The sequence below is a fragment of the Aegilops tauschii genome, chromosome 6 (assembly GCF_002575655.3).
Source record: "Aegilops tauschii subsp. strangulata cultivar AL8/78 chromosome 6, Aet v6.0, whole genome shotgun sequence".
Taxonomy (NCBI): domain Eukaryota; kingdom Viridiplantae; phylum Streptophyta; class Magnoliopsida; order Poales; family Poaceae; genus Aegilops; species Aegilops tauschii.
In genome coordinates, this window is record NC_053040.3 from 420558524 (window position 1) to 420572520 (window position 13997).

At 45.0% G+C, this 13997-nt stretch overlaps 1 protein-coding gene across 1 annotated transcript; it reads left to right on the forward strand.

Annotated features, from left to right (window-relative positions):
• The first annotated feature begins 9881 nt into the window (after window positions 1-9881).
• LOC109757441 (ATPase GET3B) lies at window positions 9882-13676 on the forward strand. The gene is made up of 10 exons (XM_020316264.4): window positions 9882-10384; window positions 10476-10538; window positions 10948-11058; window positions 11213-11287; window positions 11380-11448; window positions 11523-11588; window positions 12535-12609; window positions 12708-12806; window positions 12894-13028; window positions 13135-13676. Exons 1-10 carry the CDS (start codon window positions 10022-10024, stop codon window positions 13270-13272), a joined length of 1194 nt encoding a protein of 397 aa, XP_020171853.1. The 5' UTR covers window positions 9882-10021; the 3' UTR covers window positions 13273-13676.
• The last annotated feature ends 321 nt before the right edge of the window (window positions 13677-13997 follow it).

Consider the following 13997-nt stretch of genomic DNA (forward strand, 5'->3'; position numbering starts at 1 on the left):
GAAACCTTGAGCGGGCGCGAGGTGGCAGATGCTAGCAGTCCACACTCACCTTTTAATTAGGCCTGGGTGTCGGATAGGCACTGGGGCTTGTGCTGCTGCTCAGCTCCGATCAATCTCCCGCGCTCCGTGTTTTCTCCATTAGTTTTCTTGTTTTTAAATCTGCTCGAACGCGTTGTCGGATGGTCATTGGACGAAATAAACCAAATCCCAGGCTTGTTCTCTTCTGCTTAAGGGCATGCATAAACGTGTTAGGGCCATCCCCGGGGGCGAAAAGTACGCAAATGATATTTCAATCGGCCGATAGTTGAAATGATTGCAGTTGTAAATTCGCAGGTGCCTATAATATGCCGGGATAAAGGCGCGACGTCGGCGTCGTGACGCCGATGTACGGCGACGAACCGATTCTTTTAAGCTAGGGTTGCTCGGGAGAAACAAATTCCATTGTAGGTGATGGATGGATATTTCAGGGGAGGCAGGGGGGTCTCCTACGTCCGTCCCATGGCTTATGCTTTCGAGCTTGTGTTTAGGTTGACATTGGCATATTCTACTGCCCTAGAAGACACGCAGTGCAGGCGTGATGAGGCAAAGCCAATAACCAGGACAGCCGTACCGGGAGTTTATCATTGGCCGGAGGGGCATTGTCCCTGTCAGCAGTTGCCGCCATTTCCAGATCAACGATGGAGCCGGATCAACTGGATGTTTTTCAAATGCAGGGCTCGCTCATGGCGAAATTCAAATGATGAGTAGTTGCAGATTTGCTAAGATGCCATTACAATAAGGGGTTATCTTAACCACTCTCTCTGCACTGCCGTCACCGCTGTGACGCTGTCGAATGGCAGTGCACTTTGATCGATGGTCGCCGTCAGAACCGACCTGCCACTGCTGAAAAAATCTTGTGCTGATGTCCGATATTAGTCAACCAAATTTGCAGTCCGGAGTGACTCCTCGCCGATCTCCGGCTCCCTTTTCGCCCTGTCGGGTGCGCACCGGATCAGTGGGGGATCGTGTGCGAGCAACTGCATTCAGGCTTCAGAGTTCAGACATCGCCGATTCAGGCGTCCGGATACTAATCCTCCTCTTCTGTTGCCTGGGATCCTCAGCAACTGCCTGAATTGAGCAATGCGAGACACCGACGTGGCACCAACCGTTCTCTGCCCCGGTTACATGCACCTGTCTGAACTCGTGGAAGTTTCGAGGTTTTGGGTCGAGGCTGGGATTTGCCGGCTTAATGTGACGGACGCAGACATGCAGAAAGCAGGCCTCCACCGTCAGTTAATTGTGGAATTGGGGTGTACGTTTTCACAAAGAAAAATCCAAAACTGTGCTTTCAGAGGAAATCAAGCACGAAAACAACCACTCGCCGCAGATCGGCCGGGAAATTGATCCTAAGGATCCGGAGTCATGGCCAGCCTTGCCAGGCAGGTCTATTCTGCTGCAGCTCACTGAATGTTTCGACCTGACACGTACTCACTCTGCAAAATACGAAGATATAAACTTTGTTGCAGCAGCAGGAGTGGTTATTTAGGAGTCAGGACAAGCAGCCGAGTAAAGATTATACACTTTCAGGTATGCATACGCGTTGAGAACGAGTGATTACATTCCCTGGCAGGCTGAAAAGACAGCTACTGTTGAAATCAGTGGCAGTATCGTTTATACCACAACAAGAAATACTACTACCATGTTTGGCAGAAAACGCACGGTCAATCCGTCGTAGATCCATGACGGATTGACCTAGTACACATAATCATAACCTCTGCAAATCAATTCTTCTTCTTTGTCTGGACTGCAGCTATCATGTATGAGGATACAGATGATTACTGGAGTATTTACTACAGTAACGTTCCTCAGATTACTATTAACGTTCTTGTCCAAGGAGGAAATGAACTGTCTCCTGCAAAGCTGATGTGTTTAGTCCTTGGCGCTTTGCATCTATGTTCATACCGGAATATTTTGAGGAGCACGAGTTCTCCCAACCATATTGGCTAAATACCTAACATTGGCACCTATGGTCAGGTCAGGGTCAGACCAACAGTTCAGATGAGCAGCTCCTGGGAACCATTGTTAGTTTCAGATTCAGAAAAGCCATGGCTTCCTGAATGGGTAGGCGAGCAGTTTGTGTCCCGAGCGCGCCTGACCGCGGAACGTGGGTGTGCTTCGTAGCGAGAATCAACATCCATCTGCCCATCTGATCGCCTCACTTTCAGTGGCCTTCGACATTTGAGCACGGTGTTCCAGGCTATTCATTCACCATGGATGCCGGTATATTCTTCGCGGATCTTTTTTTTTACAAAAATGTAAAACAATTTTATTTTTGGACGTAGTGGTTGTGTGCATCTTGCTATGTAAATGTCAGTCATTCACGCGGTGCGGTTGCATCACCTCAATATAATGGTCGGATGAAAATGTCATTTACCGAAAAGAGTTAGCCTCCCCTCAAGTTGGTATGAACCGGCTGACGCAAATTGCACATAGTATGGTGCAACCAACTTAGTCCGCTTTCATGCCGGGCACGCACATATTAAAGTGTGCGGTTATCCTACATGAAATATTACATGAAATTCACTCGAAGAAACTAGATGGGGTGATCTTTAAAGTGGATTTCAAGAAAGCGTATGATACGGTTAAATGGTTGTTCCTCCAACAGGCCTTACGCATGAAGGGTTTTGATGATTCCTGAAGGAAACATGTCGAATCCTTTGTTTAAAAAGGTAGCGTTGGCATAAAGGTAAATGATGACACATGTCATTATTTTTAGATGCAAAATGGCCTAAGACAAGGGGATCTGATGTCCGCTATTTTATTCAACATAGTGACAGATATGTTGGGAATTATTATTGATCGGACCAAAGAGGACACTCAAGTAGGTGGGCTAGTACCCCATCTAGTGGATGGTTGTGTATCCATATTACAATATGCGACACAATAATTTTCATGGAACATGATATGCCGAAGGCTAGAAATATGAAGCTAGTTCTCTGCCTCTTTGAGCAACTGTTGGGATTTAAGATCAATTTTAACAAAAGTGAATTATTTTGTTTTGGGAAAGCCAAAGAAGAACAAGATTTCTTCAAACAATTGTTTGGGCGTGAATTGGGATCCCTGCCATTTACATATTTGGGTATACCAATTTATGATCGCAAGTTATCTAATAAGGAATGAAAATGCATTGAAGATGTGAACCAACTTATGGTTGGATGGTTAGGTGGACAGTGGTATTCTCAGCCCACCAAGGTTCAGTGTTGGTGCTTGCATTTACCCTGGATTCATTTCAGGCATCCGTACTGTATTAAAAAAATGTTTGAAGATCGATTTGAAAAAAAAAACTAAGCTGCTGGAAGGGTAAGCTTATGTCTTATAATGAAAGGCTTGTTCTGATAAACTCGGTGTTGACAAGCATGCCGATGTTTCTACCAAACCTGGGCACCTATGGTCAGATCAGGTCAATCGCCTGTTGAGTAGCTCCTGGGATGCATTTTTAGTTTCAGATTCAGAAAAAGGCCATGGCTTCCTGAATGGGTAGGCGAGGCTACCACTACTTGCGATTTGTACCCCGAGCGGGTCGAGCCTGACCGCGAAACGTGGATGCACTTCGTAACGAGAATCAATACCCATCTGCCCATCAAATCGCCTCACTGAAACTTTCAGTGGCCTTCGACATTTTAGCACACTGTTCAACATTAGATATAGCCTTCCACGTCGGTGCCCGTGTTCTCGGATGGCCGGCCGTGGAAGGTTCCGCCGTTCTAGGCTATTCAGTCACCACGGATGCCGGTATACTTCACGGATCGTTTTTTTTCTTTCCTATAAAACATTTATATTTTTTTGGATGTGGTGGTTGTGTGCATGTTGCTATGTAGGTCATTTATTCGCTCAATGCAGTTGTATCAGCTCGATATAACAGCTGAATGAAAATGTCATTTCTCGATAAAAGCTAGCCTCTTCTCATCTTATGGGCTGGTCCGCCTCTTTCTGCCGCTGATCCGCGAGATCTCCTCAGGCTAGGTGCTACTCCTACCCTCTCCAGGTTGTTGGTCCAGAGGTGGTCGGGGACCCGTCTGGGGCAGTCTAGTGTGGGGCCCAATTAGGGCCGGCAGTTACAAATCAGGCCTGATCCTGTGATTGGTGGCGTTGCTTCGGGGTGCTCCGAAGGTACGATCTATGGACAACGACTAGCGTCAGAGGGCATGTTTGTAGAACGATAACGCTGGATTTGTCTGGTTAGGTCGGCGTGGCGAGATGTCGGTGACCAGGATCCAATCTGTAGGTACGCAGGCGACAGTATCGGCTTGTTGCATCCTAATATGGCGGCTCTTTGTTCGGGTGCATGGGTGTCTGCATGGTCCTATATTGCTAGGTGTTTGTCCCGACGGGCCGAGGATCCTTGATCTTCAAATCTAGCGGCAACGACGAGTATGTTTTTTCGTCTGATTCAGCCGTTACAGACGAGAATGGTGAAACATGAGGACGGTGTGAGATTGTCGGAGCATCCATAATTAGAACTTTGGCAGTGCCATCGAGTTTCCTCCCTTAATCTCCATTGCAGTGTGCAACGACGACCTTCGATGTTAGAAGCCTTCGGTTGCGACCGACTCTCTTTGTCGCGGCTCGGTTGCTTGCTTATGCGAGCATGGTCTTCCCTTATGTTGTATCTCGAGTTCGTGCTACGCATGTAGCTGTTGTGATCGCAAAAAGTGATGGTGACAACACATGATGAGTTCAATTTGGTGGTGCTTCTTAAGTACCGGTCTCGAGATCCGGGGTGGAAACCCGAGGATTGGCCCTAATTAGTTATATCTAGCAATGACGATGTTTTTTGTCTCATGGCCTTTTCGAATGGATTGCTCGAACTTAATCTTCAAGGCGAAAACTCATGATTTGGCCTTTGGTGGTTGGGTATGGTGACGGCGGCGCTTGAACGTTGTTCCTTTTCTGAACGTTGCTTTTGGAGAACTTTTCTCATGGTACTTATGATGTCAATAGATAGTTGGTGTGGATATGATCATTGTTGTAGATTGTTGATCATTGTTTTGATCTCTTCAGAATTACTTTTTCTTTTTACTCCACCAAGGCATAACTTTTGTCTTGTATGACTTTGCTATTTGCCGGTGGGATTCTTTATGTATGTCTAATTATGCAGAGGCCTGATATGTGCTTTTATCCTTGTGATGCTTTATTTCAAGTTAATGGAATGTACCTCTGTCGTAAAAATTTGGGGGGGGGGGGGGGGGGGGGCACTAGCCACATTGGTCGATTGCTTTTGTGCTACTTCATTCACAGAAAAACTGATCTCCAAGGACAGTGTTAATTCTTCAGCAATGGCAAATCATTACTCTACTCCTCAAGTAATTATATGATCAATTGCAGACGTGTTGGTATTTTAGCTCCCCGCTTGCATCAGCCGCATGAGATATTTTTGTGCCATCGGCAAGCGGCACAGTACACCAGGACAGTACCGGAGCGGTGTACTATCTGACAGGAACCAGAGCTCCAAACAATCCTCCGCTAAAAGGCGGTGTTAATTAAGAAGTTCAGATCAGCACCCCTGCAGCATGAGCAATGATATACATCATACACGGTACTTAATTTAGTCAATGTGTTGTCATGCCCATGCACACTCGCGCGTCACCATCGTGCAAAATGCACGCTTGCGTGTAGAGGCTATCGCGTTAGCCAATACACAAGGGCCAGAAGCCAAGCGAGGTCGCTGGTGAACAATAAACCAGATTATCCTCAGAGAATCTACAAGCTGACTAAACGAGCCCTCCGACGCGCAGAGAATGGACATCAACACTTCTTTACCAGCCCCGGCGACGAATAGAATTTCATAGCTCGGATGGCGCCGAGCACGTCAGCCGCGGCCCGCCGTCGGCCTCGTTTCTTCCTCTGGCGGAATGGGACGCAAGTGGATCAAGTAGCCGGCCGGGCGGACAAGTGGATCGCCTCCCCGCCGTGGAAATTCGCGCGTCGGCGGGCCGGGCATGCAGGGTGATGGGGAGGGGAAGCTCCGGGGCGCAAGCCACCGCCGGCCTGGCCAACCCTCGCCGGACGCGACGATGGGTGAAAGGACCGCGGTAATTTTGCGGCGGACAGCGGGCATGCGTGCTGCGCTCGGAGTGGCGGCACCCGGCGGTGGATATTTTTTACCATTTTGCCGAGAAGGACTGGTTGATCGTTCTTAGCCGCTACCGATCGGCCGGCCGGTTGATACGGGTGTCCCTGGTCGGACTCTAGTGAGCGCTGGAAGATTCATGCACTTGTGCATTTTCTTTTTCGAGCTTGCAGGCGTGAGGCGTCTCGTACCCCTTTTTTCCTTCCTTTCTGGATTGTGTGTTTTGCACCCTATTGACGGTTTTCTTCGCTTGGCGTCGACAAGGAAAATAGAACATTCTGTGATGCGGGGCAAGATTAAGGGGGTGTTTGGTTCAGAAGTCCTAGGACTTTTTCTAGTCCCAGGGACTAATCAAAAAAGACTCTCTAGTAGAGTCTTTTTCTAGTCCCTGTAAAAAAAGTCCCTCCCGTTTGGTTCCTATGGACTTTTTAGGGACTTTTTCTAGTCTCTGGGACTAAAAAGTCCCTGAACCAAACACCCCCTAAACCGTTGGCTTTATACAGCATGGCCTAGTTTGTGGTTTGGTTTGGGTTGGGTCGGCATTGGAGGGAGGCCTTGCTGTCTGTGCGCCAGTACCACGCTTCCTAGTCTAGCCCGTATGCCCCGAGCCCTATTTAGCGCCTTCTGCGCCACTTGACGGGTAAATGATAGATGGCGCACCCATCACCTCCGACTGTCTATTACAATAAGGTTTGCCTGACTTCAACATGGGAGGGATGATGACGGTAGCACGACTTCAGCTCACTTCGGTGCTTGTAATCGTCGCTAGATAGTCTATGGTTCAGGATGTAACTTTTTATTATCTCTCGTGCTCGTTGTACTACGTTGATTGAAGATGACCACATCAAAAGTCCATCCCCCCCCCCCCTCCAAAAAAACACTAGAGCTTCTAAATGCTAGTGACTGATAGCAACCCAAACATTTTAAGAACCACTGTAACCCCACTATTTATTACATAGTACCGTTTACTGTGTAGTTTAGATTTCCATTTAAAAAAATAATTTCAAAAATTTGTTTTATTCGAAAAAGTTCATCAAACCTTGAAAAAGTTCACAAATTTCCAAAAAAATCATCAATTTTTAAACATTGATTTTGAAAAAAAATGACATCGGATTTTTTAAAAACAGCATTTTTTAAAGTTCACAAATTTGGAAAACATTCATCAAATTTCAAAAGAGATGTTCATCAATTTTTTAAAAATATTCACATATTGAAAAAAGTTGGTCGGTTTGAATAAAAGCTCATGAATTTTAAAAAAGAAAAAATAGAAGAAAAGTGGCCAAAAGAAAAACCAAAACAGGTTCATGTTGCTTATTGTGACATTTGAAGAGTTATCCAGTTGGTTACCGCGGTTGTACTAAGCCTACAAGTACCGAGTTTGAATCTTGTCTGGATCATTTTTTGAAGGTTTTACAGAAAGGGAAAATAAAACTGTAAATGGGCCGGCCCAAGGCAAAGGGTTGTGTGCGCCCGTTTGTAAATCTCAAAGAAATGGAAAGCTAGTTATCTTATACAAGACTTTTCTATAAGGCCTGCAAGCAGGTTCAGGTGGAAGCAGGAAAGTAACACCACCTGGTTTTAGACCGGGTGTAACTCTTTCTCTTTTGCCCTTTTATGCCGCTGAAGGCGGGACCTCCTATTCCGCGCCTTTACTGCCGCGTAAGGCAACTGGCGCTCACTGTAGCGTCTGGTGGGTTGGCGCACGAACACACAGCATGAAAAATACCCCCCAAAATGGCTCTCGACAAGGAATCGGTCTTGCACCATTGTACTCATGTAGGTGTCTGGCTAACCACTAGAGCTACTAAATGCTAGTGACTAGTCACAATGCGGACCCATTAAGAACAACCGTAGCCGCGTTATTTACTACACATTAGACTGTACATTTTACTATAGCACTTAGATTTTTGAAGTGCAATTTTTTTGGAAAACTTGCATTTTTGAACAAAATGTGAATCAAATTCGAAAGTTCATAGATTTCAAACAAAGTTCATAAACATGCAAAAGAAGTTCGCGTATTAAAAAAAGTTCACTAAATTGTAAAAAGTTCATGTATTCAAAAAAGATTGTTTTTCTGCAAAGTTCATATATATTTTAAAAAAATCGGAATTTTCGAAAATTTCATCAATTTTGTTTTTCTATCAATTGAAAAAAAGTTCATCAATATTGGAAAAATTACTAATTTGGAAAAAATTATTCAATTTTTAAAAAACAGTTCATTAAATTTTAAAAACTTCATCAATTTTATAAAAAAGCTCATCGATTTTGAATTTGTTTTCACAAATTTGGAAAAAGTTCGTTCGTTTTGAAAAAGTTTCGTGCATTTTGAAAAAGTAAAATGATAAAAAGGAAAAGGAAAAGGAAAAGGAGGAAAATATATAGAAATCTAAAAAGAAAAAAAGAAAAAAATGGTCGAGAAAAGACCTATTTTAAGTGTTACAAGTTTTTTTGCATGGTTTTAGTGTTACAAGTTGACAAACAACAAAAGAAGGAAAGAACAGTATGTAGCAATGGAAGGTGATGTGTCCCAGGTGGTTATCGCGATCAGTTGTGTAGCCAGGTGGTTATCGAATCCCATGTATGCCTTTTCTATTAAATTTAAAGAAACAAAAATAAAATTTAAATGGGCCTAGCCCTGGCTGGAGGCGGGGTGTGCGCCAGTGTGTAGAATAGGCTATATCCGACGCTGAAGGCCCTAAATAGCAAATGCTGCTGAAGGCGCCGAATAGGAAATGCTGAGAGTAACTAGTTTGCGAGTGCTCCTTCGGGAGCCTCTGACGACCACTTGGAGTGGCTGAGAGCGCGTCACCGCCGCCACGTGTCGCGCTCTGGACGCTCCCTTCGGATTTTTATTTTATTTTTTCCACACGTTTTTGGCTTTTTATATGGGTTTTTCCCGGTATTTTTGACTTTTCGGTTTTTCATCGGTCTTTTCTAGCTTTTCAAAAAAATTTAAAAAATTGCACAAAAAAACTTATTTTTCTTTTTTCTTTCTTCCGTGAGAGGCACGCTTTTGCTTCCACGAGAGGCATGGCCGTGCCTCTCGGAAAGGGAAAAAGATGTGTTTTCTATTTTTTTTTTCCGTGAAAGGCACCGTGCCTCTTGGAATAAAAAAACGTGTTTTCTCTTTTTTATTTCTTCTGTGAGAGGCACGGTTTTGCTTTTGCGAGAGGCACGGCCGTGCCTCTCAGAAACGAAAAAAAACGTGTTTTTTCTCCTTTCGTGAGAGGCACGGTTTTGCTTTCGCGAGAGGCACGGCCGTGCCTCTCGGAAACAGAAAAAATGCGTTTTCTCTTTTTGTGAGAGGCACGGATTTGCTTCCGCGAGAGGCACAGACGTGCCTCTCGGAAACGGCTACCAGAAAGAAAAAAAACGTGCTCCCGGTTTGATTTTTTCGTCCGTTTTTTAAAGAAAAGTTCGTCAAAACCTGTCAACATGGGATCTAGTTTTGAAGATCTCGACGCGAGAAATCCAACGGTGAAAACGGTTCGAGATTTGGACACATGGTTTTAGAGATAAAACATTTTGAATAAACAGTTATATAAAAAAGAGAAAACTCTCAGATTGTAACAAGTGGCGCACATGACGAGGTGAGAGTGGTCTTTGAAGCCTCAAATACCAAATAGTGATTATTCGTAAAAAAATATCAAATAGTGATTTCGGGAAATGTTCCCCATGCATGGTTCGGTTTAGATGGGCCAGCTGACTCGTTGAAGACGTGATGGGTTGGCAAGCACAGACGGGCCGGGCGGGGTTGGGCTGCCTCGCGGGCGGAGGCGGCGTGGCAGACGGTGGCACCGTGCTCCTCCGCGCTGCTGCGAGAGACCGGCCTCGTCGAGTCGTCGTCCTCACTCGCCAGAAATCAATCAGAAGCGGAGAAGAGAAACCCGAACAGACGAACCCTCATCCACGATGCTCGCGACCGCCCCTCCGCACCTCCACGCCGCGGCGCACCGCCTCTCCCTGGCGGCGCCCGCGCGCGCCGCCCGCTCCGCGCGCCTCCCGTTAAGGCGCCCCCTCCGCTACGCGCCGCTGCGCCTGCGCGCCTCGGCCGCTGCGGAGGCCGCCCCGTCCGCGAAGGAGGGGGCCGAGGAGCTGGGGTTCGAGGAGATGGTGGCCCGCACGACGCGGCGGTACTACATGCTCGGCGGGAAGGGGGGCGTCGGGAAGACGAGCTGCGCGGCGTCGCTGGCCGTGCGCTTCGCCAACAGCGGCCACCCCACCCTCGTCGTCTCCACCGACCCCGCGCACTCCCTGAGCGATTCGTTTGCACAGGTCACCCACCAGCCTCCAGCTCTTCAGTGAGTTCGCTCTGGGTTTGTACTCCTGATGTATTTGTAACATTGCCCCTGGCTGCGTGTTTTAGGATTTGACTGGCGGGGCTCTCGCGCCTGTCGAAGGTACTGATTCGCCATTGTTTGCGCTTGAGGTGAGTTACATTGGTATGTCAACAGCGCCGAAGACAGTCTATCTGACACCCCTATGCTAATAATTAATAAATACTACATTGGAGTGCTACTGTTTTGTGTTGTGCCAATAGTTCAAGTATACTCTAACAATTCAGCCAACTTCTACCATCGATTGCCCTTGAAAAGTTTGCATATGTGGTATCTTTTTTTTATTGATTGATGCAGTGTTAACAGGACTAACTCATTAAAACCATTTCAATTTTAATATCATGGAACACAACTGTTAAATTTGAGAAAAGATTCAGGGATCACAAGGGTTTAGTTCTGTGGATTCACAAGTAGTGGAGGGCTGGTTTAATCGTGTGTACCACTTGGTCTAGAATCTAGAATTGCATGGCTTGAATGTTGCATTTTGCGATTCTGGCACAGATAAATCCTGAGAAGTCTCGTGAAGAGTTTCGGACAATAAACCAAAAGAATGGAGGGACCGGGGTAAAAGATTTCATGGATGGCATGGGCCTAGGGATTCTTGCTGATCAGGTACATGGCAATATTTCTGGCTACTTTTGCTAACAATACATCATTCCATGTCCATTACGTTCAGTCGTAGGTGTTCTCTTGATTGTTATTAGCCTGAATTGCTCTGTCCAGCTTCTGTTTTATAATTATCATCTTTATTCTTTGTTAAATACAGCTTGGGGAGTTAAAACTGGGCGAGTTATTGGACACACCACCACCAGGATTGGATGAAGCAATAGCAATTTCAAAGGTAAAAAGAGATGGCTCCGGGCTTATAGTCTCCCTACTTCGCTTGTTTCTTCTAGCTCTAGCTTGTGATTTCCTATTTACATGCCACCTCAGGTTATACAATTCCTCGAAGCACCGGAGTATAGCATGTTTAGCCGCATTGTATTTGACACTGCTCCTACGGTAATGACCATATCTCTGTGAATTCAAAGTTGACTCTTGACAATCACATTATGATTTGCCTCACCTGTTGACAGGGCCATACACTCCGGTTATTATCTTTGCCAGACTTCCTTGATGCATCCATTGGGAAGATTTTGAAGGTACTATTGTCTTTAGTGTGATGTGCTATCATGTTAAGATGCGAGGCCCAGACCGCATATTAAATGGCTGAATGAAGAAAAGGTCAACTTATTTCGTGTTACCAAAATTGTTTGCCATATCTCTTCTGTTATTCTGCTGGATAAACAATAGTAGAAGCCAATGCATTGCTGCTGCTGTACCCTTTGCTCATTTGTGCTTGTTTGTGCAACTTTGCATTGTGCCTTTATGTTAACTTGTGAAATTGGGTCTTAAATATTCATCTGTTTAGTACTATGTTTCAATTGTTTTACAGTGTTAAGTGAGGTCTAGCATTTTGTCAGTTATGGTTACCAGACCTCAGAAATTTCCCCTTCACCTGCTTCATATGTCCAAATAACATGAATATTAAGGGCCAGTTGGGACTGCTCTGCTCCTTCAAATTCAGCTCCGCTCCAGAAAATACAAGTCAAACGGGGTAGCTCCACGATATGCCGCTCCGCAAAAAAACTAGAATCTGGGGTGCAACTCCTAGTTTTTTATGAAGCTCTTCAGGGGGTGCTCCAGAAAACTCTAGAAGCTGGAGTTGGGGGGAAATTACCCACCACTGCCACCCGTAAGTGGATACCCCTTCGTTTATCCCCTCTCATCCAATCGAATAGATCATTTCCACCAAATTTCCCATTCTTGAAGCTGAAGCTAGATGGAAACCAAACATTCTCTTTGGTAGTACTACAACTTCTGTATGAAACTGCTCCAAAGTGGATTTGGTGGAGTGAAACTGATTTTGGTGAAGCGGAGGAGTCCCAAACAAGCCCTAAGTATTCGTATATTGTTTTGTCTATTCCATCCAGTTCCTTTGGAACTTTAACAAGTATTTCACTTGAAGTTCTTTAAATCCCGTGACAAATAGCTATATTCCATCTAGCTGATGTTTTTTATACTAATTTAATTTTTCCTGCCATCCAGCTTAGGAGCAAGATTGCTTCAGCAACATCAGCTATTAAATCAGTATTTGGACAAGAAGTTCAACAGCAGGATGCAGTAAGTTCCTTGTTCAGTTCCTCTGTTAAACTGGAATGTATTTGTTAATTCACCAGGTTGGTGTTTAAAACTTTGAACTCATTATTCTCCCTCTCAAGGCGAACAAATTGGAGCAACTCAGAGAAAGGATGGTCAAGGTGCGAGAGCTTTTCCGTGACACAGAATCGACTGAATTTATAATCGTGACGATTCCAACGGTACATTTTCTCATCACCTCCGCAGCCCCTTCTGTACTTATATGTCTCAGTAATAATAGTTACCCTATTTTTTTTTGCCATTTTCAGGTCATGGCAATCAGTGAATCAGCAAGATTACATTCTTCCTTGCAAAAGGAAAGTGTTCCTGTAAGGAGACTCATTGTTAACCAAGTTCTACCACCTTCATCATCAGACTGTAAATTTTGTGCTATAAAAAGAAAGGTACAGTAGACAATTGACACTACTAATCATTTGGATCTTCACCTAATGATCTGCTTGTAGAAACCACCAATGTGCAAGGGCAGCTTATGCATTTTGTTTCATGCAGGATCAAGCACGTGCTTTGGATATGATAAAGAGTGATCCAGAGTTGATGGGATTGAACATAATGCAAGCACCTCTCGTGGACATGGAAATTAGAGGAGTTCCTGCTCTCAAGTTTTTGGGTGATATAGTGTGGAAGTGACCTTATTTTTGCGGGAAAATGTGATAACTTCGGGTGGAACTACTTGGTCGATATAACTGTTTATCCAATCCAAGTTCTCTAGAGCTACTGGGTAGAATCCAGCTTAGCAGATGCCCATCCCTAACGTGAGTAAATAGCACATAAAACCAGAGGGTTTCACTGAGCTAGCATATGGGATTTGCTATACTTTTTTTTATGAGAAAAGGGATTTGCTATACTTGACAGTAACACTACAAGATTGGTTACACAGTTGCATTATCCTGCCAATGCAGCCCAGTTACCGTAGTGTTCTGCTTCTTTGTCCTTATAGGATCACTTGTGGGATTTCAGATCCAAAACTTTGTAAACAAAAATTCTATGTGCGGCATGTAAATGTTAATAGCAATGAGGAGTGTTTGTCGAAATCGCTCATGTGGCAGCTTGGGGAAACAAAGAGTTAAATATCGCTCCTGGCCATTCGCTGACAAGTAATCTGCCGATGACATGTACGTAGGGTAGGGTCATAGGCCTGACCTGGACGCCCTACTCAAGGACACTGCCCTAGAGTCAAAGGCGTTCAAAGCACAAGAAGAGAAACCGACTGAGTTCATCAAGGAGTGCAATCCACTTGACCTTCAACCTCACTTGGATACCCCAATTCCATTCGACCAAGATAAAGTCACTCGACGATTAGAGAAACCACTCGGAATGTAGAAGACCTAACGTCACTCAAGATGGCTACGGTC

Coding starts and splice junctions, on each gene's coding strand:
- LOC109757441 (XM_020316264.4), top strand. CDS start 10,022: ATGCTCGCGACCGCCCCTCCGCACCTCCACGCCGCGGCGCACCGCCTC. Junction 11,059..11,212: donor TAGGGATTCTTGCTGATCAG/GTACATGGCAAT, acceptor TGTTAAATACAG/CTTGGGGAGTTAAAACTGGG. Junction 12,610..12,707: donor AAGTTCAACAGCAGGATGCA/GTAAGTTCCTTG, acceptor CTCCCTCTCAAG/GCGAACAAATTGGAGCAACT.